The 27,619-nt window shown below is 44.2% G+C and overlaps 1 protein-coding gene across 1 annotated transcript in view; it reads right to left on the bottom strand.

Annotated features, from left to right (window-relative positions):
• The window catches only part of DOCK5 (dedicator of cytokinesis 5), a 158,854-nt gene that overhangs the window by 36,574 nt on the left and 94,661 nt on the right, over nucleotides 1-27,619 (bottom strand). Inside the window, exons 21-34 of the mRNA XM_045195714.3 lie at nucleotides 27,100-27,200; nucleotides 25,110-25,244; nucleotides 23,339-23,450; nucleotides 22,833-22,903; nucleotides 22,136-22,242; nucleotides 19,961-20,097; nucleotides 15,443-15,538; nucleotides 10,521-10,619; nucleotides 7,379-7,473; nucleotides 5,704-5,782; nucleotides 4,208-4,308; nucleotides 1,785-1,843; nucleotides 1,337-1,491; nucleotides 133-218 (exon numbers count right to left, since the gene is read on the bottom strand). Of these exons, the coding sequence (XP_045051649.2) occupies nucleotides 133-218; nucleotides 1,337-1,491; nucleotides 1,785-1,843; nucleotides 4,208-4,308; nucleotides 5,704-5,782; nucleotides 7,379-7,473; nucleotides 10,521-10,619; nucleotides 15,443-15,538; nucleotides 19,961-20,097; nucleotides 22,136-22,242; nucleotides 22,833-22,903; nucleotides 23,339-23,450; nucleotides 25,110-25,244; nucleotides 27,100-27,200 (1,433 nt within the window). The remainder of the gene's footprint in view (nucleotides 1-132; nucleotides 219-1,336; nucleotides 1,492-1,784; nucleotides 1,844-4,207; nucleotides 4,309-5,703; nucleotides 5,783-7,378; nucleotides 7,474-10,520; nucleotides 10,620-15,442; nucleotides 15,539-19,960; nucleotides 20,098-22,135; nucleotides 22,243-22,832; nucleotides 22,904-23,338; nucleotides 23,451-25,109; nucleotides 25,245-27,099; nucleotides 27,201-27,619) is intronic.

The following is a 27,619-nucleotide window of genomic DNA, read 5'->3' as shown; positions in this document are numbered from 1 at the left end:
CCCACTGCGAACTGTCTGGGGTGGTGTCCCCAGTGATTCTGTGGCTCCTCTGTGGCTGTGTAAGTGCGGGCAAACCTGCTTTTCTCCATCTCTAACTGACATCATCAGCTTGTCTGTGTCTGAAACACTCACAGTTTTTCCAGAAGGACCTTGTACTGTCCATCTCCTCTGCCGCCTTCCACCTCCTGGTCCAGCTTTGTGATCAGCTCATTCTCAAACTGAGGGCAGAGACAGAAGCCCACAGGGCAATGTTGTATCTTAGAGGAGGACACGAGAGACACCCAGCCGGCCTCTGTAGATTTCCCCAGCCCCCTCTTTAAATTGTGAATAATTCTCAGTGTAGTTAGAGGAAGACAGCACGTCTCATCACCCATCAACAGCACATGGAGACCTTTCTGAGGAAGCCTCATGTTACTCCATCCCCTGTCATATTTGCAGAGAAAAATTACCCAAACACTACTTTCCTATTACAAGTATGCATATAAATATAGTTTAAAGATTTTAATTTTCCAATTTATTTTTGGTTTTTGTCTCAGTCTCATCAATAGGGTTGCTTTTTTCTGACTTTGCAGAGCTGCATACCTTTGTCATGTATAATGTGCTCTTTTTTGCCCAAATTTCTGAAGGAAAAATAAGAATGCACATTATAGATGAGTAGTACTAATTCTGTATCAATATGAATGTTTTCAATTCTTTTATTTATGCTCATGTGTTAAAAGTATAACTCTAGGAAGCAATAATGATATCTGCCTGCAAAATAACACCATGGAATATAACTGGTTTTGTTTCTAAATATAAATAAATAAATAATTGAATTTAAAAAATTAAAACAATAGATTCTTTTCCTGAAAGTTTGGCCAAAAATGTGGGTGCACACTATACACAGGAGTGCTAACTTTATACACGGCAAAATATGGTAGCTACGAGATCTTCCTTTAAATATTAATATGCTGTATAGATAAGGAAAATAGAGAAAAAACATAAGCAAACTGAGGTCATAAGCCAAAGTCCTCTGCATCATTCCCTTGATCCTCAGCACTACTCTCTCAGCTGCATGGCAGCAAGTAGGATTAAAAATGCATGAAGTCATATTTTAAGTATCCAGACATAGAGGGCGGCTTTAGGAAACACGTGTAGCAAAGAGACTGCTTTGAGGCTGCCCTCAGTTGTAATACCTGCTTCTATCGCTACTGCTTGACAAAATGAAATGTAAAAGAAAAACTGCAGACTGACTTTGATGTGATTATTCAAGCTAGGGCTTCTCTATACAGGAAAAAAATAAACCAGAGTTGACTATATGTGCATTACTAAGATTATAGGTCTGACCACCTCTTACCATATGGAAATTGCCATTTCCACTGAAATTGAACTCACACTGCATCATATCAAAGAAAATGGGGATGGTGGCTTTCCGGAGCTCCACTTCAGGGGTCAACGTGACCTCCAGAATGGGACCCACCATGGAGGGGATGAATTTGATTTTATGGGGACCTGAAACAGGAGTAAGGAAGAGATTAAAAGATGAATTCACTGGAAGTGCAGTGTTACCCTCTTCCTCCACAGAATCTCTAAGAAAAGAATAAGTTTATGAGGGTAAATCAACTCAGTTCAGAACTGAATGACTGAATACTGCATTCTGATTACAAGGGGATGTCCTACCAAGGTCAATGCTCACTTCCAGAGAGACCGCCAAATAGATCTTAGGGTTACTGGAATTCAAATGAAAAAAGAGTTCATTGCAGCCCCAGAGCTGAGCGTGGGCTTGTTCAAAGTTACACACTCACCCAAGTTGTACCACATGTCCCGGATCCGAAAGCCGAGTTCCTTCCTCATGTCTCCATATCTAGGAAGAAGATCATAAACCCAGAGAATGATTTCTCAGTGGAAACGAGTACTTATAATAAAATGAGGGGAATAAAAAGTCCATGTCCCTCTAGGTCACATTTCAGGCAGGTTTTGAGGCAAGTCCCTTTAAGAGATGAAGTTGATACCTAAACAAGCCCCGCAGGGGAGGGGAGCTTCAACAGCAGGAGGAGGGACGTGTGCAAACATGAGAAAAACCGAGAAGCGGAGACAACAAACTGATTGAAGGGAGGAGAGTGAGCAACACACTGGTTGCTGCTAAGCAACGAAATAAAATGGAAACACTATTGAAAAGGATGATACATGGGGTATGATTTGTATAGTAATGTAACTGGTGCGTAACAAACATGCTGAATTCATATACTTATGTTTGAGTAGCCCACATCTTATACCACATTGGGAAGACCTGGACATACATTCTCAATGGGGAGATACTGTCCCCTCGGGGGCAAAAAAAGCCTACTGTTTTAAAGAATAAAGGGCAGATATACTGATAGCATATTAACAGATATGCACCTATCTGTTGGATTACTTCATCACTGTGGGGGTGTGATTAGGAAAACGATTTCTAGAAAGGTTACCTGTGAGTCAATAACAGGAAAGAAAGTGAGAAACATGGGTCAAGACAGTGGCTTTTGGGGGGAGGTAAATAAGAATGACCTGGACATCTCTTAAAGAATACATATTTTTCCCTGGCTGGTGCGGCTCAGTGGATTGAGCCCTGGCCTATGAACCAAAGGGTCACTGGTTTGATTCCCAGTCAGGGCATGTGCCTGGGTTGCAACCCAGGTCCCTAGTAGGGGGTGCACAAGAGGTAACCACACATTGATGTTTCTCTCTCTCCCTTCCCCTGTCTAAAAATAAATAAATAAAATCTTTTAAAGAAAAGGATACATATTTCTGGGGCCACCCACACCACATACCAGCTCAGAGGCTGGGTACTTGGAAACACAGAAACAGGGTGGGTCCGAGCAGATCTGCAGATGTTCCCAGGGAACGCTAATGTGGGCCTGTGACCCACCCGAAAAGCGGCTCTACGTTTACTCCTCAAGCTACTATTGCACCAGGCATTTTTTCCAGATCCCTCCTTCGGAAATGCCTTCAGAAGCCAGTATAAAAATCATATTCAAAATTTCCTTGTACTATTTCATTTTAACAAAACCACTGAATCTAGTTTTATTATTAAAATTAAGTAAGTGTATACAGTCACTATCTGGCTCATAATAGACAATAAATAACTATTGCTATTGTTCATTAATACTGTTGATGCTACTTCTACTAAAAATATGAGAAATCTTGAAAAAATTTCATCATGTTTCTATAACCTGAATATATATAAATGTTATCTCCAAAGGTTTGTCTCTGCCCTTATGCATGTTTTCACATGGATTATACTTACAGCCACACTTTGACCAAAACCAGAATCATTAATCCTAACTAGCCACTTTACCAGACCTGCTGTCAACTAACTTCACGTATCGTTATGCAACCAAAAGCAAACCTATCCTTGAAAAAAATTGTGTCATTTAAGATATTCTAAAGAGTGAGACTAAGGCATCCATCTTAAAAATCAATGATCTTTCAGTACCCTCCCCCATAAAGAAATGTACAAAACAAGTTTTACTTTTATCATTGAAAACACAATCACTAAATCTCCATCTCTTAGCTACTAATCTCAGTGTTGTGAGGAGGAACCAGAGGAAAAGGGATGCTAAATAGTTTGTCAAGAATCCCAGACATCCCAGAAGGGGGAACAGAACTCAAACTTCACAGGTTTTAAATGATTATTTTTGTAAGTTCTTTCTAGCCACAGGGCCTTTGAAGTTTCCAGACTCTTGATGAACTCTGAAACAGACCTGATACGAAAGCCTTGGAAAGCTCCCCTGTAGCTCTAATCACTCTTACACAGTAGTCCATTTTGAAATCTGAGCAGGAAACTGCAGGGCATGTTTGGGAGATGCTTTAGTCTTGGCTTGTGTGCTCCAGTGACTAAGAGGTACCAAACCAGCCTGCTTTGGGAAGCAGCAGTGATAGAGGCACTGTGCCTGCAATTTGGACAAGCTGCCACCAGAGGGCAGCTGTTCTCGGAGATTGGTGTATGGGCCAACTTTCCTGCCTCCCTGTGGACAGATTGTCTAAAAAGAATGTGATGGGTGATGATAAAATCACTGGGGCCTTGAGAAAAGAGATGTGAGTCTGGGGAAATGAGGTCTACAAAATAATTATAAGACCTATCTCACTAAAAACATGGTAGCCAGTGGACAATGTTTGTGATACCCAAAATCTTGCTCTGAAATGGAAAAACCAGCTACCCAATCTTGAGCAAGTTTAAAAAGACACTTACTTTTTTACAATTTTGGTGCGCTTGGCTTCAGAGAAGGTTTCAAGTTGAAGGGACTCATGGGTGAGAAATGCTACTGCCAAATGGAAGTAGTTGTTCCAGAGCTGTTCAAATTTAATTGTGTGGGTGAAAAGAAATGGAAAATAACATTAATTAATAAGGGGTCAGCATAAAACAGTACCATATGGTACAAGTCACTTGTGGGGGATTAATGAAAAAAACAAAAGAAAACAAAATAAAATCCACAAGACTTCGTTTTCTTTCTTGTGTTTCAATTATTCAATCCTGAAAGTTTTAACACTTAATATTAATAGTATGCTTTTAAAAAAATCCAAACAATTATATTTGTCTATACTCCTGAGATAAAGGCAAACTGCTTCCAAGAATTGTAACTATTTATAGTAAATAGTTTTGTGATGTGTATAAAAAGCCCTAACATTCTGCCAGACTTTTGAACTACTAAATAGGTTAGGACTTTATACTGGCAAAATAAATCATGGGTACTTAAAAATCATGGGTATTTACAAAAAGGAAGACTAATCCTCCCAGGATTAGTTAACCTAACAGAAAATGGAAATGATCTGATTGTTCATGAGAATGTGGCTAAATAAATCATGGCCTGGCCAGACAACGGACTATATTCAGCCTTTAAAAAATCTGTGAAAATACTTAGTATCATTGAGAAGATCACAGAAAAAGAAAATAAACTAGATTAACAGGTTATCAAAGAACTTAACAGCTCGATTTCACTTTGGCACAGATGTACAAAGACAAACATATACAAACAGCATGGATACACATATGTGGGTACAGACATACGTACACACATGTATATGTATATAGCTTTTGTCTCCTCTACTTATGACTCTCCTCTTTTAACACCCCACAGACTCAAACAACAGCACACGACACAGCAAAGCACACCCACAGAGCACACATGGGCACAGAAGCCCCATGATAGCAGGGCCAGTCTGTTTTCATTAGGGCCTAGAACAGGGCTCTGTACATATAAACACTCTGATATTTGTTGGATGAATGAATGAATGAATGGACAAATGTGCAGCTAGTGGTCCCCTGTTTTGTTACCACTTGGGACTTTGAGGCAAGTGTGTATAGGAACCACTCTGGAAACCAACCACGGGTAGGTAGAGGAGTGTCTGCAAGCCTGTTGGCAAGCACGTACGTGTGTGTGTGTGTGTGTGTGTGTCTGAGTTACATTAATGGCAGAAGGTAATGTTACACTATTTGCTTTTCGCTTTTCTTCTTTTTGCTTATATTTTCTGCCATTACTTTTTTTACAGGTATTAGTTTCACAGGGAGAAGAAAAAAACCCGTTTTACTATGTGTGGAGGACAGGGTGATGTGCTGTAGGAAAGAAGAAAGGACAAGAATACTTTTTGCATGGGAAAATGATAAAATATAAGATGTTTTCCAAAATAAACTTGTTCTCTTGCTTTGGCTAATAACTCACAGAACTCCCAGGTGAATGGCATGCTTACCTGAAGTTCAAAGCTTGCCTGGTCCATAAAGCACCGTGTGAGTACCTCAGCGAACTGATTGATGGCACGGAGGAAAACCCTGGGGGAGGAAACACTGGGTGAAAAAGGCAACCCCATGCGCACCGAAACACTTCCTGTCTGTATTTAAAACCAAAAAAGTAAACCAAACCCGGACTTGGCAACAGACGAGACCAATGGCAGGGCCCAGCCTGCAGAGGACACTGAAGGTCAGTTTCTAGAACTGACTACAAGCACCATTCAAGGCTGCATCCCAGCGAAGCTGGGAGGTGAGAGCTGAGATGACAGACCTGTCTCCTGAGGCTCAGGCCAGGGTTCCTTGCACTCTTTATGATACTTCCACTTCAAAGTCTGTAGTTTGTCCCCTCATCTGTACATGGTCAGGAAGGGTTCTTCTAATCAGGTATCAGGACCAGGTACAGTAAGAGTGAGGATCATGATTTACTTAACTTAGCTATTTAAAAAATCCTGAAGCTCTTTTAGTAGAACATATGTGTTTAGTTCATTTCACTTCCACTCAATAAATATTTGTTGTGGGCCAGAAACTGCAGAGCGCTGGCTTAGGTTATGCCTTGAAAGAGACTGCTCCTCGTCTTAAGACATTTGCAGCTGGATGGGGGTCATTTGCAACCATGACAAAAAACATGAAAAATTGAATGAGGGGCTGTAAAGAGGGGAATCACAGGAAGAGAAGGTGATATCCAGGACAGAAAGATACCCTTCAGAGCTGGTATCCCAGAAGCACTGAAGAAAGGAATGGGTGGCAGGTTGACGGACAGGGATGAGGGGAAGGCAGGCAGGTGGCAGAGTGACATGAGGAATGCACAGAACTCGTTCAGGGCCCAGGAAGCCACCAGGGTGGGTGGAGTACAGGTTGTACTAGAGGGAAAGGGTGCAAGATAAGGCTAGAGACGCAGGGTGGGCCAGGGTGTCAGGTCTTTGGCCGTCAGAATAACAAAGACCATATGGAGCCACTGGCAGATGCCTGGGAGAGCTGATGCTGATGATTCAATGAGGAGACTACAGCAGAGAGGAGTCAGAGAAGCTGCCGGGGCCCAACCAAAGTCAAGAACACGAGCCCATTCACTGGGCTCGTGGGAGTGGGAGGGTCCTTGCTTGACAGATGATGCACTTGAGAACAACAACTTAATAGTACTTCACAAAAGTCAAAGAGCGCTGGTTACCAGACCCAAGCACAGTGACCCTTGAACAACACAGGGGTTAGGGGCACTAACCCCCCCCCACAGTGAAAAATCAGCATTTAACTTACTCCCCAAAACTTTACACCCACAGTTTCACATTGGCAGATTCAACTAACTCTGGATCAAAACTAGTATTTTCAGTCTGAAGCTGGGACCTGCGGGTGCAGAGCGCTGATTGTTCCGATGGCCCACTGTTGACCGGAAGGAAACCTTATCAACAACATAAACAGTGAGCTAACTCGCATTTTGTGTGTCATGTATCCTACACTGTATTCTTACAATAAAGTATGAGGACAAGAAAATGTTATTAAGAAAGCCATGAGGAAGAGAAGACACATTTACTGTATTTATTGAAAAAATCGATGTATATGTGGACCCACGCAGTTCAGACCCATGATGTTCCAGGGTCAGCAGTGTTGAGTCGACTGCCTCCGGGCCAGCAGGGGCGGCCTTACCTGCTCTGAGTCATGTTCATGACCATCCAGTCTTTGGCATAGACATTCTTTCCAATCAGATCCTTAAACATGATAAAAGTTTCCATGAGGAAGTCCTGCGGAGAACAAAGGAATGGCTGGAGAAAAATGGGGTTACATTTCCTAAGTCTTTCCCCAGCACGTGGATGAGAAAAAACACTACCTCAGAACAGGACATTCCTAGTCCATCGTAGCAGCCTAGCCTTTAAATAAGGTTTTGGGGATAAGAGAGCATTTTTACAGCTATCATATGATTTGATTTTTATACCATGTACTATGATGAGGAAGGCAGGATGAGAAAATTGTTCACATTTTACAAATGAGAAAGCTGAAGCTGTGAAAAATTAAACAACTTGCTTAAGGTTGTAGAAACCAGGAAGCAGAAGAGCTGGGAAAAGAATTTGGGGTTCTGAACCCTCCATTTAAAGCCAAGTGTTGTCTGAAAAGACTCACTGCACTTAAAAGGAACTCCCCAACAATCGTGAGAACACTGATACTTTAAGTGACTCTGAGTCCAGTTCTCCTTAATTATTGTTAGAACAGAACCCAAGTGCTACAAATAAGAACCAGAGTCACGACTTGCTATCCCAGGAAGGTAGCTGTGTGTAGTCTTGGAGAAGGGTCCTCAATGGTGCTTAAGAGAGATCACAGCAGTGGGTCACGCGGACCATAGTAACTAAGAACGAAAGTCCAGTATTGGCTAAACAGCCACCTCACCCAACAGGGCGCTGTGAGCCAAAAGGAACTCAGATCAACTGCACTAAAACTCAAAGTGAAAAACTTTAAAAAGCTTTTTTATTTATTAGCTAGTTAAGTATAGACATTTTCCACTTGGATTCCTGAAATGGCAACCCATGCAATTTTTCTAGCATGGAACCACGCAGCTCTACCGCATGAATGACATCATGTAGCAGAAAGGACACAGTACACGGGCAGGAGGCCTGGGTTCCGTCTCTCACTGCATTCCTCTGAGACGCGGGTTACGTGGTGAACTTCCTGCACTTGAGATGCCAGACAGCAGCAACGGGTCCAGCCCTGTCCCACCCTTGAATCTTCCTTTTGTTTCAATGGGGAGTCAAACCTTACTACCCTCAATTCTCAATCAGAGATGTATTTCATGCCTTTTAATATTTTTCCATCATATTTTAAGTGCTCCCACCAATTTATTAACTATTCTATTAATCTTTTCCCTGAAATCAGTGAGAAGTCATGGTTTGTGAAGCAAGGATTAAATTTAAATGCCAGTTATTCACTTCGGACATCGACTCTATGTTGAACTCTTGGTAATCGAAGTTCATTGTAAACAGCGACGGCATAATAAGGGCACTTCATAGATAATCCCTTTTTATCTACAGCTTCCCAAAGTCTGTCAAGCGGCTTACTGAGAAGCAGCAGGCAAGGGTGAAAGGCTGATCTACTGAGAGGCACAAGGCCCAGCCACCCAGGGAAGCCCTGCTGCTGAGGACTGGAACTCACCCATGGGGTAAGAATCCTCTTCTTAATTAAACAACAGAGGGAAAGAGCTCACCATTCTTCTAGAAAACATGAGCTAAAACCTGTTTTTTACCTACTCATTGGAGGCAAATTGTCAAGAGTTTGGTTTTAGCATAACTTTCACTCTTCTACCCGATTTCTGAAGGAAATTTGAAAAAAAAACCCTATTTTTATATTAATTTTATTTTACATTTTAATAGTAATAAGATTATTTTCATAAATAGCTAGTCTTCATAAGCATTAACTATATGCCAAGCACAAGCTAGTCATTTCCTGTGCATCGTTTCAATCAATACTTACATTAACCCTTAAGGTAGGGACTATCTTACAGATAAGAAAACTGAGCTTTAGTGAAGTTAAACAGGTTGCCCAAAACTTCACAGAAGAAAGTGGAAGAGCCAGAACCCAGTCCAGGTCTGGGTGTTCTAAAGCCTGTGTTCTTAAACCCACTACAGTGTCTGCCTACAGAGGAGAAACAGTGCTGCCCTGAGCCTTCACCTCTCCCCTCCTCTCCTCTTCCTAATTCTCCTGCCCCTGGTCTCTGCAGGCACACCTGTAAGTGCTGTGCAGGCACACCTGTGCGTGCTCAGCAGCACACCTACACATTGCTATGGATTCCTCGCCATGCTGCCTGCCTGGGCACGGCCCAAGTTCAGGCCCAACCAGACCCCAGATTATGCCACATGGTCCAATACAGCATTTGGAGACTTCATTGCTGGACCAGCTGCTACTACTAATACTAAACAGTAGTTTCTCTGTAATCCTTGTGTGTCTTTCCACCTTGGGGCCTCACCAAAAGGAGGGTGACTGGCAGGAAAGGAGCTGGATGTCCTTAATGCACTGGCCATAGACTATCAGTGTGATAGAGGCAGAAAGTCAAAAACCTAGAGCACAGAAGACTGAAATAATGCATGGATTATGGCAAGTTTTGGGGAGCCAAGACTTGGACCATGGGACATCAAATTGCTCATCCTGATCCGTGTCCAGCCCACTGTTTAGTAAGATAAGATGACACTGTCAGGGACATTTTAACAGCCACTAAAAACTCCCTGACGGAAGGATCCTGAGGAGCAGCCAGAGGCCTGATTTAGTCTCTCAGGCAACTTCTGCTTGTGTGCTGAATGGTAACCAAGGACAATCTTCTTGTTTAAAATGAGAATGGAGTATCTCAACTGAAGGTACAGGGTTATGAGGAGTAGGCATTCCCTCTCCTTGTTCCCCTTTCCAGGCAATACTAACAATAATGACTTCAGCCACATCTTAGACTTTGCACACCTCTGCCTCTTCAAGTCCCTGCCATGGCATGAGTAACTATTGTCCCCGAAAACGAGACACTATCCTCTTTTGAGAGCAAAAAAAGATCTCTCAAATATTTCTAAACAAGGGCTCTCTCTAAATCCAAGAAATTCAGAAGTTCAGTGAGGACCCCTTGATATACAAATTATATTCTTGTTCAAATCTGACCCCAGAGAGAAAGAAGCGATACTTCCCCTTTCTTCCTCACCGTGGACAGCCACAGGGCACTGGAGGTGGACGGAGAGGCCCCGGGGCTGAGGATGCTCAGTTTTGGTTACTTTTTGCTGACTGTAAGAATTCTGAGAGCTACCAGGACTCAATGAAGACAACTTACAGTGATGTCTTGTCTGGTTTTGAAAGTGCTGATGTAGTGGGTGTAGTGGCCGTCGTCCATCTGCCGCAGGATAGCGATCATGCACGCCACAAAACTGCCCTGGAGGAGAAAGAAAATGCAAATCCCCACTCCTGAGACCAGCCAACAGAAAAAAGACCTGGGCACGTGTAACATGTGCTGTGGCTTGCCCACCCAGTCACTCACGCAAGGACCCTACCAGCCTGGAAGCATGCTGCATGCCAAGGTCCTAAGGGCGTGCTCCCTGCTATTTCTGCTCGAAAGGACCTCCTTCCGACTGAGTTAAGGAGCATGGAAGGCTTTCCTCACCCCTCCAGCAGCTAAGATAGGTGTGGTCCCACAGGTAAAGGGGCACTGGTGTCAGCCCTCAGCGAGACTGCTGGGGAAGCTGTAATAGCTGTGCACTCTGAGCTTCCTGTTGAGAGAAATCTGTAGGACAGAAGTCCATAGAGCAATGTCTGGAATATTTAGATTATTCAAACAAGTATGAGTTTGGAGGAAGGCAAGGAGGAAAAAGAGAGGTAGTAACACAGAAAGTGGAGGAACAGAGATGAGAGGATGAGATTTCCCTGGCAGGACATTTCAATGTCACTTCCCTAGTTCTGGAGGCCAGTGGCAGATATTCCCAGTATGTTGGACACATGTGACTATACACCTGGTGTGAGGAAAGGGATCGAATAATTAGATGATCATTATTTCTGTTTTTGAGGTCAGAAATCACATATTCAACGAGCTTTCTCCTTGTCCAAATGTATTTGAATCATATCTTCCAGCCAGAGGGCAAATATCTGGAGGTAAATATTCCCCTGAACGTGTATCACCATGAAAACAACACAAAGTTAAATGCATCGGGCGCAGAGCCGTGAACATGCTGCGGCTCTTGGGGTGGAGGGATGGTCTCCTATACACAAAACCAGGGAGTCCACTCACACGCACCTTTCTCAGCGGATGTCTCTCCAAATCCCTTGTTTGAAAAAGTTTGTTTTTCTAATTATAGCACAATGTGCATTTAGTGTACTAAAGCTTCTGATACATATTGCAACCTAGCATAGAGTCTGCCCTCCCATCAATGTCTGACACTGTTGTTTCTCCTGGCTTTTGCCTGTTCTGGGTATTGAAGTTTTATTTAATACCACCTTTAGTTCCTTTGCGTTTCCTGCTTTGAATTTCATATTCTGTCTATATACTTGTCAGCCAGACACTTGTCTTTCTCACTTTGCTGTCTGCTCATATTTTTTACCCATTTTTAATTAAATTATCTTCTTAGTGGTTTGCAACAGCTCTTTGAATATTAAAGCTATTAGCCACTTGTCAGATATTTTATAAATAATTTTTACAGTTTGGTGCTTGAAGTTTATTTTACTTATATATATTTTTCACATATAAGGGTTTCAATTTCTTACCTAGTAAAATCTATTGCTTCTTTTATAGAATCCTTTCAATTTTTAAAAAACCATAAATCTCTCTTAAAAATAGGCATATATTAATTTATATCTTCTTTTAGCTGCCTTAGAATTTGTTTAAACATTAAACCCTTCATTCTGTTTGAAAGTTACTGTGAGCACATGAAATAAGAGCCAAACAAATTTTTCCATATTATTCATACATTTTCCAAAAATGTTTATTAAAAATATTCACTTTCCCTATTGAAAGCTAATATTTTTTATGAAATCTAAAGTCTCCTTTGCAATTCTCTTAGTGCTGCTCTGTGGATATACGTGCTCTACTGCTGGAGTCCACCGCTGTTCTAAGTATTGTAGCGTTATAATGTGTTCAGATCTGCTAGGCCAGCTCTGCATTGCTCCCATGGGGCTATTCATTTTTTTTTTAAGATTTCATTTAATTACCTTTAGAGAGAGTGGAAAGGAGGGAGAAAGAGAGACAGAAACATCAATGTGTGAGAGACACATTGATCGGTTGCCTTGTCCCCAACTGGGGACCTGGTCTGCAACCCAGACATGTGTCCTGACCTGGAACCAGACCGGTGGTGACCTTTCCCTTTACAGGCCAGGGCTCAATCCACTGAGTCACACCAGCCAGGGCTGGGCTATTCATTTATGTGTAGCTTCTATTTACCTTTACTCTCATATTTTTGTTACTACGTTAAATGGAATTTTTCCAAACTCTAAGTAGCTATTTTTGTAATATAGAAATGCCACTGAATAATATTTATTTTGAAACCAGTTAGTTTAATAAATTATTAATCAGTCATTAAAATTTCAGTTAACTCTCTTGGGTTCCATAGATATGGTAGTCATTTCAGCTAAAAGTAATAACAATTATTTTTTCCTTTTTCAGATTTATACTTAGTGTATTTTTTTTGTCTTATTACATTGGGCAGAATTTATAGAAAATCTCAACAGTGCTGAGATTTAATATCTTGATCCTCCTTTTTATGAGCATCAAGTAATGTGTTGCCTGGTGACTGCACATTGAAACCTTCTTCTATTCTTAGTTTGGAGTAGATGTTATATCTATCACATATATTTGGCATCTGTGGAGTCCTTGAGGCTTTTTTCCTTTTATTGAATTGATACATTTTATTAATGGACCCTTTAATATTTAACTATTTTTGAATATTCTGAATGAACTATATTGTCATATATAGTTATGAAAACAATATATACATATATACAGTGTGTATATGTGCCTGTGTGTATGTTATATATAGTGTACATATGTATTAATAGTGTGCATGTATATAATGCATAGTCTGTGTATATACATATGTATATAATGTATAGAGTGCGTGAATGTGTATACTTCTCTTTGTGACTGTCTCTCCCTCAGTATGTCTTTGCCTCGCTTTTTCCTTTTATGTTTATCTCTCTCAAGTGTCCTCACTCGGCCTCCCGTATCTTCATCACTCCACGTATCTTAGCCATGTCCAATTCCACCCCCTCATTTTAGCAGGGACATGCAGCAGTTCTGCCACTTCCACGCTCACACCCTCACGTGCTCTCCAACCACACTGAGCCAACGCTCTTGAGTTAAACAGGATGGATAATGGATGGCTTCTCTACCACAAGAATAGTAGATAGACTTAAGTTCAGACATATTAAGTATTACCCGCATCATTATCTGTATCAATATAACATTTCCTAAACAATATAGTTACCGATCTGCCTTTCTTTCTATATTCTTTGTGTACTTGGCAGAAATGGCTTGGCAGCAGCAATTAACAGTGTGTCCAGCCAGCATCTGTCCCTTTATCACAGATCTGAATCCTCGTATAATAACTTTTGGATCACCCTGAGTTTTGACCTAGCAGAAAGACGTTTTGATTGCAATCACTTCCCTATGTTCTTCCTTGGATCACCTCTATCACCCACATGTGCATCTTATGAGGGACTCCTTAGCATGTCTGCCTCATTATTGCCTCTGGCTGGAAGGCCCTTTCCCCCATATCTGCTTAGCCACTCCATCACCTTCTTCAAAACTTTGCCCAAATTCTACCTTCTCAGGAAAGCCATTCTTAACCACCTTGTTTAAATTTGTATTTCTCCCACCCTGACTTCCCTTCTTCTGTTCACTTTCGTTTTTCCGTAGAACTTACCTCCTAACACTGTGCACTTTACTTTTTGTTGTTGTTATTGCTAGAATGCGAGCTTTGCTCAGGTCGTGATTTCTGTCTGGTCTGTTCCCTGATATATCTCCAGTGTCCAGAACAGCACCTGGTTTACAGCCGTTCCTTAATACATACTTGTTGAGTAAATAAATTGTTTGTATTTAATACAGTAATTAGGGATAGCTTTCTTACTATGTCCTCTAATTAAAATCTGATCATAGCTTTTAATATTGCAAGTAAAAGATGCTTCATTTTAATGAGGATACAACTTGGTTTTCAAGAGTTAACTTTTGTCCCATAGACACAGTCGATGGAGAATGAGAGGCCAGAGCAACACAGGCACTTCTAAAAGCACGCTCATCACAAGTTCCGTAAAGCGTTTGCTTTTCTTTGAGTCAGAAGTGCTGGATGATACTACAGGGTGCTGACTACAGTTATCAGACTTCCTCCCATGGCATCTACAGGACACAGCTGGAAACATAACCAGGCTGGCTGCCTGCGTCCAAACCCTAACTCGACCCTCTGGTAGGTGTGTAACCTCTCCACGTCTCTTAGGCACTCTGGGCATGTTTCCTCATTAGAAAAATGGAGTTAATGAGAGAATTTCCCAATGGGGTGGGGGGAAGCTTTCAATGAAACCTAAGGTGCTTTAAACAGTTTCTGCACACAAAGAGTCCACTCATGACTACTACTAGTACCGTCACTATAGCTGGAAGTACTATCACCATTGCTATTATCAGTCTAATGAGTGTGGATCCAGACAGAGCGTGCATAAATTGAGATTCAGAACTAAATTACTTGAGATAATAGCGGACATGCTGAACACAGCCACCAGAACCCCCCATGTTGTGCTCACTGAGATTCACGTTTTCCTTGAATGAAATATTAAATACTTAGAGAGTATTTGATTGAGTGGAAACTGAGGTAACAGTCTACCTAGGGTGTCTGCATGCCTCAGTGGGCCTCTGCTTTACTGTGCTAGAGGAGGCTTCTGTTTGACCATCCATGTGAGCGAGACTCCTCAAGAATGGATCTGTATGCCTCATACTTACGGAATCCGGCATAACACTGCCCCATGGGCCTCCCCACCCTTTTGGATCATCTTCCCTCAAGAGAAAGTCAGCATCAGAATTAAGATCTGCTCACAGTGATAACCAAAGGTCACCCACTGGGGGAGGTCAGAAAGTTCTAGATCTCATTCCTCTCCTAGGGAGAAGGCATGCAGGCAGGGGCCTGTGGGAATCTGGTCTCAAGACACTGGTCCCGACAGCCCCCCACAGGGGCAGATGGGGCCCTAAGAAGCAGCAGTGACGGTGGGTCCCGAGGCGTTACTCACAATGTGGGGAGCCTGGCGGCTCATCCCAATGACGGTCCGATTGATCCTCCTCAGCAGCCGCTGCATTATCAGCTGTATGTGGGGCGCGGTGGGGCCCTGTGGGGGAACAGAGGATTGAGACCTCTCCTGACTCAGCTTCATTTTTCTTCGGGAAACTTCGGATGGATGTAAATCACATTCTGGCTCTTCCCTACCAAGCAGTCTCACTCAAAAGGAATTAACAGTATTATTCACAATAATACATAATGTTGTTACTGAGGACTCAGTTGAAAATAATCAGGTCTCACATTCGAAAGATGAGCATGGGGATGTTTCCTCGTGGCCACTGACGCGATCCAGTTCTGGGTGGACACCCATTTTACCGATTCTGAACAGGCCAGCGTGCCCAGGGCAACAGGCACATGCACAGGGAGTGAAGGGCAGTAACACAAAGTTCTCACCACCTTCGCATAGCGAAAAAAAACCCAAAACCCCAAACAAAAAACAAAACTAAGAAATTCAAGTCAAGGAGATGGTTATGACCTGTGTGAGTGTGTTCAAAATTCTCACACTGAACCTCTAACCCCCTCTGTGATGGTACTGCACATGGGACTTTGGGGGCAAGGCGCTGGTCTGATGGGCGAGTGTCCTTGTAAGAAGAGCCACTGGAGAGCCTGCCTTTTCCCTCCCACTACTGATGCACACCGAGGAAAGGCCATGTGCAAACGGAGCCACCCGGGAGCTAGGAGGAGCCCTCACTATGAAGCCGACCACCCTGGCCCCTTGGCCTTGGACCTCCAGCCTCCAGGACTTTCATCACGAGGCTGATGAGCTGTCATGAAACTTCTCTCTCGCTCTTCTTCACTAGTCCCTGGTAAAGCTGGCGTCATTACATGTGGTTTCACTTCAAGTCTCAGAGCCTATCAATGACATTGAGTGAGGACCGTTTTAAAAAATTTTTGAATTTATTGGAGTGACATTAGTTAATATAATTATACAGATTTCAAGTGTACAATTCTGTAGTACATCATCTGTATATTGTATTGTGTGTTCACCATCCAAAGTCAGGTCTCCTTCCATCACCATTTCCCCCCCTTTACCTTCTACCTTCTCCCCTTCCCTCTGGTAATTACCATACTGTTGTCTGTGTCTGTGAGTTTTTTGTTTTTGCTTAATCCCTTCACCTTTTCCACCCAGCACACCCATCCTCTCTGACAGCTGTCAGTCTGTTTTCTGTACTTATGAGTCTTTTCTATTTCATTTGTTCATTTTATTCATTAGATTCCACATATAAATGAGGTCATACGGTATCTGTCCTTTGCCAACTAACTTATTTCACTTAGCATGTTGTCCATGTCCATCCACGCTGTTGCAAAAGGTGAGCATTCCTTCTTTTTTATGACAGCATAGTATTCCATTGTGTAAATGTACCACAGCTTTTTTAGCCACTCATCTGTGGATGGGCATTGGGGCTGTTTCCAGATCTTGGCGATTCTAAATTAGGCTGCAGTGAACACAGGGGTGTTTATGTTCTTTCAAATTAGTGTTTTGGGTTTCTTCTGATATATTCCCAGAAATGGAATCACTGAGTCGTAAGGCATATCCATTTTTAATTTTTTTGAGATAACTCTGTACAGCTTTCCAGAGGCTGCACCAGTCTGCATTCCCATCAACAGTGTACCAGTGGTCCTTTTTCTTCACTTCCTTGCCAGCACTTGTTGTTTATTGATTTATTGATGATGGCCATTCACAGAAGAGACAGGTATGAGATGGTATCTCATTGTGATTTTAATTTGCATTTCTCTGATGATTAGCGACATTCAACATCTTTTCATATGTCTCTGGGCCCTCTGTATGTCTTCTTTGGAGAAGTGTCTGTTCAGGTCCTTTGCCCATTTTTTAATTGGACTGTTTGTATTGGCAGCCTGACGGACTAACATACGGATTTAATGGTTTGACTCTGTCAGGTGTGACTTTGAGCAAGTATTTAACTTTGCTGAGCTTCAGTGCCTCATGATGTTTATTTTTTATTTTTTCTTCTTTCCAGGGTTTTTTTTTTAATTTGGGGTTATATTCATTCAGCTTCAAATTATTAATATTCAACTGAGTTTTCAAAGCCTTCATCCATTCTTGCTTCACAATAGATATTTTGAAACTCCTCGTTAATGCTTCAAATAACTCAATCATTCCTTCCTTGCTTTCTATTACTTGTTTACTTGCTTCCCATGTCTTTGAATGGAAGTGACCGACAAGACCTGCCTATGCTGGGGATGCTGCTCTCACTTCCAAAGCCACAACATTTTCGGACTGTAGACCTGACTAGATGTGTAAGTCACAGAAGGGCCTCGGGTGTAGGAATGAAAATTAATCGGGAATCCTCTGAGCCCTTAAGAGATTTGTCCTTCAGCAGGAGAGCAGGGACATGTGTGTAAATAAGCAACACAAAGCTCCCTCAAGAAGGTCGTGTCCACGGGGGCAGGGCACTTGCTTCTCTTGTCTACTGCTGTATTCTTGGGCCCATCACCGGGCCTGGAGCTGGTGGGCTGGTCAGTAAGTGTCTGTGAACTGAGTTCATCACTCAAGGTACAAAAGGATAATATCCTTAAAAGGGACATAGGGAAGAGGCATGAAGGGAACTAGTGGGGGAGTTTGGGTGGATTGTGCCAGCAGCAACTGCTTGGAGGGATTTATTGCAGCTGGACTTTGAAGAATAAGAACAATTAGGAGACAAAGTTTTGGCAGCAGATGAGGGAATCCTGGACCATAAAAAAAGGCATAGGAGTGAGTGTCACTAATTAGAGCCTAGACTTAACCGAGGAGAGGAGAGATGCATGAAGTTAGCTCATACATTTTAAAATGCTTATGGTGGGGAAAAAAACAACATACCAGCACCGCCAACAAAAAAGTTACTGAATTTACTACTTTCACTGAGCTTCAAGATCAATAATTTTGAATGACTCTGCTCATTACAGGGAACATTATCGGGAAGACAAAAATATTTTTTAATCCAATTAAATCTCCCAACACAGGACGTAAATACATTCAAGTCATTTCTGAGGAGTCATTCTGGGCAGTAAGAAGGTAGAGAGAGATACTACATATTTGTTGAAAAGAGGCTCAGAAGTGGAGGAAGCCCGCAAGGCCATGTACAGTCCTGCGTGGCACTGAAAGGGAACGCGAGGCACCGTGCGATCCACCTAAGGCCAAGGAGCTAGCGGCGGGGCTGGGACTGCCTGACTCCTGCGTCTCGGGTGGATTCCGTGTCCGATAAACACATGCTTCGTGGGACACTGTGGCCCACACAGGACCAGAGTGCCCGGTACCTCGTTGCCAACGTCGGAGCGCTCTGAGCTTCACTTCAGTATGTTAATTCTGGGTCATGTGAGTTACTTTCAAAAAATGTTGTTGTCATTATGACATGATTGATCACATGTATTTGTTTGTTGAAAAATCTTGGTTTGGGCATCAAATTCCCAATTACAAAATTCCTTGGGGAAAATTTATTCCATTTTATAATGTGGTTTCTTAAAAATACATGTAAATGGGAAAAAAAGGCTGAACTATAATTAGTCAATATCAAATAAACAGTACACTTAGTAACGCGAGCTCCAAGGCCTCTGGGAACAAGGAGCCAGGCAGGGAGAGCAGCAGCACTCCCCGCACTGCCACGGTGGAGGTGTGAGAGACCCGAAATGCAGACGTGCCCATGTGATAATGAGCAGGTGAGCTGGGCTGTGGTCAAGCTGCGGTGGACCTTGAAAGCTGGAGTTAGGAGTCACCTATGGGAAGAGGGACAGGGTTCTTCCTATCTTCAGCACAACTGAACCTGAAGATTATCGGTAAGAGAATGGGCCTGGGTAAAACCAACAGTGCTTTCCCGGCTCATGGGATCGACAGGGCCACGTGGCCACCATGGGAGGTGGTGAGTCTTGTCTGTACCCCACGGAACACATCCTGCACAGCTCTTCCGCCTGCTAAGTAGAGGCCACGCCTGGGCCTATGGGCAGTGCTAGCCCTGTCCTAGGACGTGGGGATGCCAGGCAGACTCAGTCCCCGGGTGTCAGGGGCACAGGTGCCTGGTTTATAGTGATGCGGCCAGATAAGAAAACATATTTTCCACTGGGCTCCGCAGGGTCAGTGTCAATAAAAGTGAGACCTTCTAAGGAGCTCAGGAATATCTACTGTCACGTTGTCAGGTAGCAGAGGTAAAAGAGGGACCAGGTTCCTGGGTACAAAGGAAACATCTGAACAGGGCTCTGGTTTTGAAAAGGGCTTCCAGGGGTGGCGAAGATGAAGAGCCAGGCAAGGGAGGCCGGCCCCGACCCCAGCAGTGAGCAGACTGTCTGGACTGAGACTGGCAGAGCAGCTCTAGCAAGAAGAAGCCTCTCCAATTGTCTCTGAAATGGGCACAGCCTGCACCGGTACCCAGATTCTCAGCTGCCGGGGCAAAGCCCTGAGACCAGGAAGGCCAGGGTGTGACCCCCGCCCTCGGCCCCAGGACCGTGTGCGTGTGGTCTGTGTCGGTGATGCGAGACTCACCACATCTTTCCTGTCCAGCACTTCCAGGATGTTGCTCAGAAGCTGTGCACTCGCCTCATGGTCCGGCTTGCTGGAGTTGTCGTCTAACTGGCCGCTGAGCTGGTCTATCAGCAGCGTCAGGAGCACGTCCCTGCACTCTGAGACAGGAAAGGGAGGCAGCTTGCGGAGGCTGGCCACCTCCCACAGTCCCTCGACCCACTCCCGCAACCCCAGGTCTTCGGCAGGAACTTTAGCCCTGTCACCTGATTTTTAAGACTAAGAAAATTATACCAATCCTAGGTAACTGTAGCAAAATGTTTAAAGTATTTAAACATTTTAAACAATGCCAACTTGATAACTGGACGTGAAGTTATATGAAACTAATAAATTAAGCAAGTTATTCCGGTAAAAAAATTGGGTTTTGATAGGAACAGACTGAGAGAGAACAGAAAGATGGTTGCCAGGGGGAGGGGGGCTGGGGAACTGGGAGAAAAAGGAGAAGGGACAGAGAAGCTCAGCTTGGCGGGTACAGAACAGTCACGGGGGTGTGGAGTACAGCACAGGGACCGGAGTCCGTAATGCTGTAACTGGGTGTAGTGCCGGGGGCACTGGAAATGGCAGGGGACACTGTGTAAAGTACATGACTGTCTGGCCGCTGTGCCGTCCACCTGAAACTAGCACAAAATCATACTGAATGTTCACTGGAATGGAAAAATTTTTAAATAGAAAAAAATGTAAAATAGCTTATTTTGAAATATTTTACCTAATGGAGAAAATTTACTCTAAAATTCTTACAAATACCTAGCTCCACTAGTCAATTTTAATGCATTTCCCAGACACGCTGTCCATGTTTTCGCAAGCGCGGCACTTGACAGAGTAAAGCCTGTATCTTCCTTTTGGGATCTTCATGATTATAAAACATGATTATGATGAGTCCAGATATTCTGGACACTCACAGGAATGACTGCAAACGGTGAGAATACTCCCACTAAATGAAACTAATTAGTGGATGCTCGCTCTGATGTGCAAACACCCCACCTTTCTTGGCCCATTTATCAGCTCTGCATCCTTAGAGGCAGAAATCATAGCATATGATGTTTAGTAATATTACATTTTCTACTTCAGAGCACTCACTAGCTTTTCATACCACTTCCAACTGTGTCCTTGCAACAGTTAAAATCTCTACACACACATTCAGAAAATATCAGAGTCAAAGAGGCTTCTCATTTGATCTGGTTCAAGTCCTTCCTTCCATAGAAACAGAAGCCAGGACTTAGAGAAGGTCACCCTTCTGTCCAGAGTCACATGCGAGCCAGGGGCAAGGCCCAGAGGGTTCTCCCACCACCACACACTCCACTCTCCTTGTTCTGAGGGGTCCTGCTGGTCCTCACACCCCCAGGCAATACAAATAACCCTCGGGGTATCCTGACCTGGTGGAAGATGCAAAAGAAGTCCCCACAGCTGCTACTCTTGGATTTATTAGGGGAAAGACCAGGTGTCAGACCTCTTGCCCATGTTAACTTTGGGACAGGAGCAAAGGGATTTAGACTCAGTGGCTGTGGGCTTGACTCTAACTATAAAATAAACAGTATTTTATCAGTCACGGTGTTCTCTCCCCTCTATGCTCTCCCCCTTCCTACCAGTATACGAGTAATACAACCTACCCCCTCCCCCGCCAAATCCTTAGATTTACAGCGCTTGCCAATTTCTGTGGTGTAAGTATTTCCATCATGGTCAATTTGCACTACTCCTGTGACGTGACTGAGCGTGGAGTTGAGGACAGGTGCACGCACTCAGCTGTCTGGGCCAGAGGTGCCTACCACACACGACACTACGGACCCCTGCCCTGGTCTTTGGGGATATACTAAGTATGGACCAAAGAAGCAATTATTTAAAAGGACCATGTTTCCTGCTTGCTTGTTACTTCCTGGGCTTCCTATTTTGTGGACAATGCTCTCTAATTAAGGAAATACTTGACTGTTCTCATTAAGGAACAGGTCATTTCACGCTTTTAGGAACTATTGGAAACACTGAACTGACACTACCTTCTCCTTAAAGCTGGTTTCCCAGGAGGGCCTTACACGCCAACAAACGGCTGGTGAGGGCATGAGGGATTATTTTAAAAAGGGCAGTGTTGGCTGCAGAAGCCAGGCAAGACTGTAACTTCAGCAGGCACTGTTTTTGCTGGAGACTCACCCAACTGCCGAAACAGACTACTCTCTACCATCTTGGTCATGCAGTTCAGCTTCTGGCGAACTAACTGGTTGTCAGGAATGCTCTGAATGAACTTGCAGAAGAGCACACTGGAAGAGAAGTCCTGGTGGTTAGTGTCCTCACGGTGCCAAGTTCAAGGTACCATTAAACTTTTCTCCTGTGCCCTGAGATCAGGATGTGGAAACGTTTACCTGGATATCTCTCCCCAGCAACCTGAGAAGTCGTCTCTAGGAAGCGAGGGAGAGACTGTGTTCCTGGCTCACTACAGGGCTCAGCCTCAGAGCCGACTCTACGGGCACTGACGAGGCACACCCGGGCCCACAACTGCTTCCAGACCTGCCCCGACACCCACTGCTGCAGACTCCTTTTTGCTCTCCCCCACCCCGTGTGCATCGCCACCTGACTCTGCATTCCTGGGGTACTGAGGTACAGGGCTGGAAGCATGTTATTATGTAGTTAATTTCAGGTCTGCGTGTCTTATTTCTCCAGAGAAAGTGCAAACCTCTTCAGAAGCAGGCTTTGTGTCTTCTTTCGTATTCTCCCCAGAACTGAGCACAAAAAGGTGTGTAGTTAATACGTGTTAGAAGAGTAACCGCCCACATCGCAGCCCAAGCCCCAGCCAAGCAGGGGGGCTGCTTTTCTGTTGAAGTTAAGAAACAAGTATTTTTTTGCTATTTACCTGAGCTCAACAGGATCAAACACAAGTTTAACATCATTAATTATGCTCGGAAGGTACTTCAAAGCTGCCCCCTGTAAGGAAAACACCAATGAGAGATTTAGTTGCTGAGCAGGATAAATACATAATTTATGGCTTGACCCCAGAAAGAAAAGGCTTGGGTCTGAAGCAGGGAACGGAACACAGACGTTCTCACGCTGAAGAGGAAAGCGATGCGACCCGCAGTCTGCTCACAGGGGTGAACAGCCTGCAGCCCGTGGGCCACACGCAGCTCAGGTGGGGTGCCTGAAAGGGCAGTCTGTATTTGGCAAGACGACACCCGAGAATATCAAAGTGTAGTAAACTTAAAACACAGGTTCCCCCCTGTACTTTCTGTAATTCATACTAAAATTCACAAGCTCTCCACAAATTATGACTTACTTTGTTTGTTTCCCACCAAAACTAGTTCTATTTTGTCCCAGGGCATCCTCCCTGACAGCAGCAAAAGTTACCCATGAAGCCACTCTGACCTTGATCTTGACAGCTTCCTCCAGGGGCCTGTCCATTAGTGTGTTGAAAGAGAGAAATAACTGGCGGATTGAGTTATTAAATTCATCTCCATCTTCGCTTTGGCCATAAAATCTTAATAGGAAAAAGGGAAAAGCAGTGAGACTTTCCATCTTTAGAAGAAATTTTCAGGCATACCTGTCGCCTAAACAATGCTGGAGGCCCAGCCCTCTGGTCACCACTTCCAATTGCACAAGGAGCGGTCACAGGGTGTGCCGAGCTGGTTCCGGGGAGAGCCCAGTGGGCTGAGAAGACGCTGCCACCAGACATCGCCCCCAGGAGTGATCTGTGTGTTCTGCCCTACCACCGAGCTTTCCGGATGACCCCCGCCATCAGCGGGTCAGGAGGAGTTCCCCGAACTCCCTCACCCTCCCTTTCTGTGCTGCTCTAATCGTTTTGGCTCATCTAGTCAAGCCCTCATCACTTGAGCTGACATTCCAGACAATGGGTGGAGAAGCTTCTCAACCCAGAAATGTTCTGAACCAGGCTGCAAGTCCGTGAGGGTCACTTGGTCCAAGGAAGTGGCCATGTGGGTGACAGCCTGCTATACAAGGGGGCCTCCCTGGACACAGGACACCCCGGTCTTCACTGACACGTGCTCGTTGATTAAAGTCCTCTGCTTGTTGTCAAGATTTATCCATCAATTGAAAAGTAGGTTTGTCTGCATCAATAAGTATTACTGGACAAATGTGATACTTTCTTTTCCTTTCTCTTTCTTTCATTTTTGCTTTTTATCCATAGGGACAAATTTCTGTCCTTAAAAATTTATAAATATAAATTCCAATTTAAACTTTATCACATATACAGGTGAAGATAGGGTGTGTGTAATGCATTTTGATGAGTATAATGTTTTAAAATTAAGCAACCACTTGAATTTTTCTTTTGTAAATGATTTTTGTCTTTTGTTTTTGTTTTTTATTGTTTAGAGATATTTGTCATTCATCATTTCTTGATTTATAAGAACCTTTAATCAGTCAAGCTATTCATCTTTGATCTGTACTATATGTTACAAGGTTTTTTTTCAGGCAACTTGTTTGCCTTTGCTTATAGTTTTTAAATATATGAATTTTAAAAAATACACATGCTTGAATATACAGAGCTTTTCCCTCTGCCCTGCAAATACACGTTAACAGTCGGGAAATCCCACTGTCACTGAAGGCTGGGATGGCACGCTGTCGTGGGCACTCCCAGAAGAGGTGCCTTGTGCTCCTCGACTTCCTCTCTGTGTGGCGGAGCTGGTGCTCCAGGACTCCAGACTGGGCACCATCCTCTCTCTGTGCCTTAGGCTCGCCAGGTAGCTGAGCATGGTGTCAGCAAGGAAACTCACACCTCAGGCAACCCTGCCCCAAACAACCACCGCCACTTCCCCTCTGCCACCACCAGCAGCTCATGCTCCTAGATCTGCACACCTCACAGAGGCTGGAAGCCCCTTGCCATACGGAACCCTGCCACAGGAAGGTGCCTCCCTGGGGCTGCCATCACCAACAAGGCTTCCAGCAAACTGCATGCCTAAGTCCTCTGTCATTACAGCCCCAGAAGTTCTGCTGACCTGGAAGGACTTTGCACGAACCTTGCCTAACAGTTTTCCAGCCCACCTCCACCTTAAGCCCTGATGTTCTGAAAGTTGGCCCCTTGGGTGACCCAGGAGCCCACAGGGCTGAGCACGAGCGCAGGATTAGAGAACACGCCACAAAGAGAAGGGATGGCATCACATCTTATTGCAGTGACCATTACCTCAGGTAGAGCACTCGGGATTGGATGATGAATCTGAACAAGTACTTTAAGGCTTTCAAAGCAAGAAACAGCAATTCCGTCTTGCTGGAGTCCTCTGCGTTAGCCACATAAAAGTTCAGTACCTTGGAGAGTTTCCTTAAGAGGGTGAGAAAGGAAACAATGTCAGTGGGGCAGAGTGGTCCTCAGAGGTTTGGGGGGTTTGGCATAGTGGGGAACAGAGTCACTAGGATCCTGGTCCCTTTTCCACCACGTCCCAAACAGGGAAATTAACTCCTTTGCAATTAGTTTCCTCACCACAGTCTAGATTCGGAGCTTTCCTTCTGCTTAGAAATGGGGGATGGTTTCCATCCTTTTGTAGGATCCATAGGATGAAGAAATGAAAGAGGTGGGTATTCAAACCCTAAAGATATTTTAGCTTCTGGTGTGTTATACAGATACTTTTAGAGGCTCCTTGTAAGGGAGAGTTTGCCCGTCTGAGGCAGTCACCTTAAAAGATGTCTAATTCCCTCTGACCTGCCCAAACCCGGCGGAACACATAAATGCGGAGGCAGACGGAGTATCATCACGTGTGGGGGGAGGAGGACACCCCTGGCTCCACACTCCCGACAGAGGGCCCTGCTCTGGGGCTGCGGAAGGCTCTTTTTGTCTTTCCAGCATCTTCAGACGATACATTGTATTAATCTTCTGCTAATTCACACTTTTGAGGGCACTGATATTTGGAACCCTTCCCAGGATCTCTGAGTTTTCTAAGAAAGAGCGCACGGGAAGCATGTACAACAGACTCCTGCCCCGTGGAGTGCTGCGTCTGGCTCTGTGTGACGGAGATCCAGCGCCAGGGGCACCTCGCTGGGCTACTGCCGCACGGGAGGTCTAGCCGCTGGCCGCAGGCAGCCTACAACGCGCAGTGCCACATCCCCCAAGCCAGTGGGCACTGCGTCCTTGTGTTAGTCAGTGCCTCTGCTGCAGGGACCACTGTTGTGTCACTTCTGTTTTATCCCATTAGGGACTTTCATGCAAATAAAACCAAGAACTTTCTTGTACACTCAGCAAAGGACACAAGGGATGAATGATTTGGCCTAAAGATCAGCCAGTAGCAATTGCCATAATCTGGCAAAAACCACTGTCAGAAAGATCTTTGCCAATCTCTGCTCCATTGCCGTCGCCACTGACCACGCTGTTCTGCACAGCAACTGGGATGCAAGGGGCTGGGGTGGCAGGCCACACAGCACAGTCACGAACCGAGCACTCCCAGGCAGAGTGTGAGCGAGCTGAGCGGCTCTCCTTGGTCACGGCTCACAAACCAAACCAGAAAGAAGGCTACACTATGGAAGAGGGAGAGACCACGCCCTCTTAGGCAAAAGAAGGAAAACTGAAATCCTCTCCTATCTTATCTTACATCTAGGACAATTAAATAATAATTTTGCTTAATCCACTGTTTGCTCCCTCTGGGGCCTCACGCTAGTCTCAAATACACCCAACACCAAAGATCCCAGGTATGGTTGCCTGTCCTGCCTTATGCTCTATGGCAGGGGTGTCAAACTCATTTTCACCGGGGGCCACATTAGCCTTGCAGTTGCCTTCAAAGAGCTGAAATAATTTTAGGACTGTATAAATGTAACTACTCCTTAACTGTTAAGGAGTTGAAATTACATTCGGCCCTTTGAAGGCAACTGCGAGGCTGATGTGGCCCCTGGTGAAAATGAGTTTGACCCCTGCTCTATGGCTTCAGTTCCTCACCTGGATCGTCTGCCTTCTTAAAGACACACAGCCTTTTCTGTTCATCATTTCCCAGTGGGAAGAGGCTGAGCATCACACCTGTCTCAGGGTTAGAGCACTCACAAGGTGCCTCTTCCACTGGGAAGCTCAGAACAGGTTCTGAGCTGAAGCCAGGTTTACTGAGCCCACAACCCCCTCATTTCTCAACAACCATCCCAGGTAAGGGTGTAAATCTCACAACTGACATTGGGCCATGTCCTTGACCCCTACTTACACGTATGCCAAAGTGGCGCTGAAGTGCTTGTAAATGTAGGTTTCCAGGACGGGGTTGAAATGCTGGAACTTGATGTCTCCTATCAGTGAAATAATAAAGACCTGCCAAAGGTGAGACATAAATAAATAGCATCACCGCACAAGCCCTAGGCATTCTGTCAGCAAACTGTATTTTTACTTTATTTTTTGCTTTTAAGCCTCATCCAGAGACACTTTCTTTCACTGCTTTTAGAGAGGAAAGGAGAAAGAAACATTGATGCAAGAGAGAAGAATGGACTGGTTGCCTCCTGTACACACTCAGACCAGGAATTGAACCCGCAACCTTTCAGTTTGGGACGATGCTCCAAGCAAGTGAGCCACACTGGCCAGGGCAGCAAACTGGACTTTGTTGGTTTGCTGTTTTCTGTTTCTTCATCAGGTTTGCAGCATTCTCACTTTACTATTCCAGAGCTGAAGTCAAGGTCCCATTTCATTGCACACAAACAGGAAAGACTATTAAGTGTTGGGCACTGTGCTAGATG

Source organism: Desmodus rotundus, chromosome 9 (genome assembly GCF_022682495.2).
Source record: "Desmodus rotundus isolate HL8 chromosome 9, HLdesRot8A.1, whole genome shotgun sequence".
In the NCBI taxonomy this organism is placed as follows: Eukaryota; Metazoa; Chordata; class Mammalia; order Chiroptera; family Phyllostomidae; genus Desmodus; species Desmodus rotundus.
This window is presented reverse-complemented; position numbering and strand designations above follow the sequence as displayed.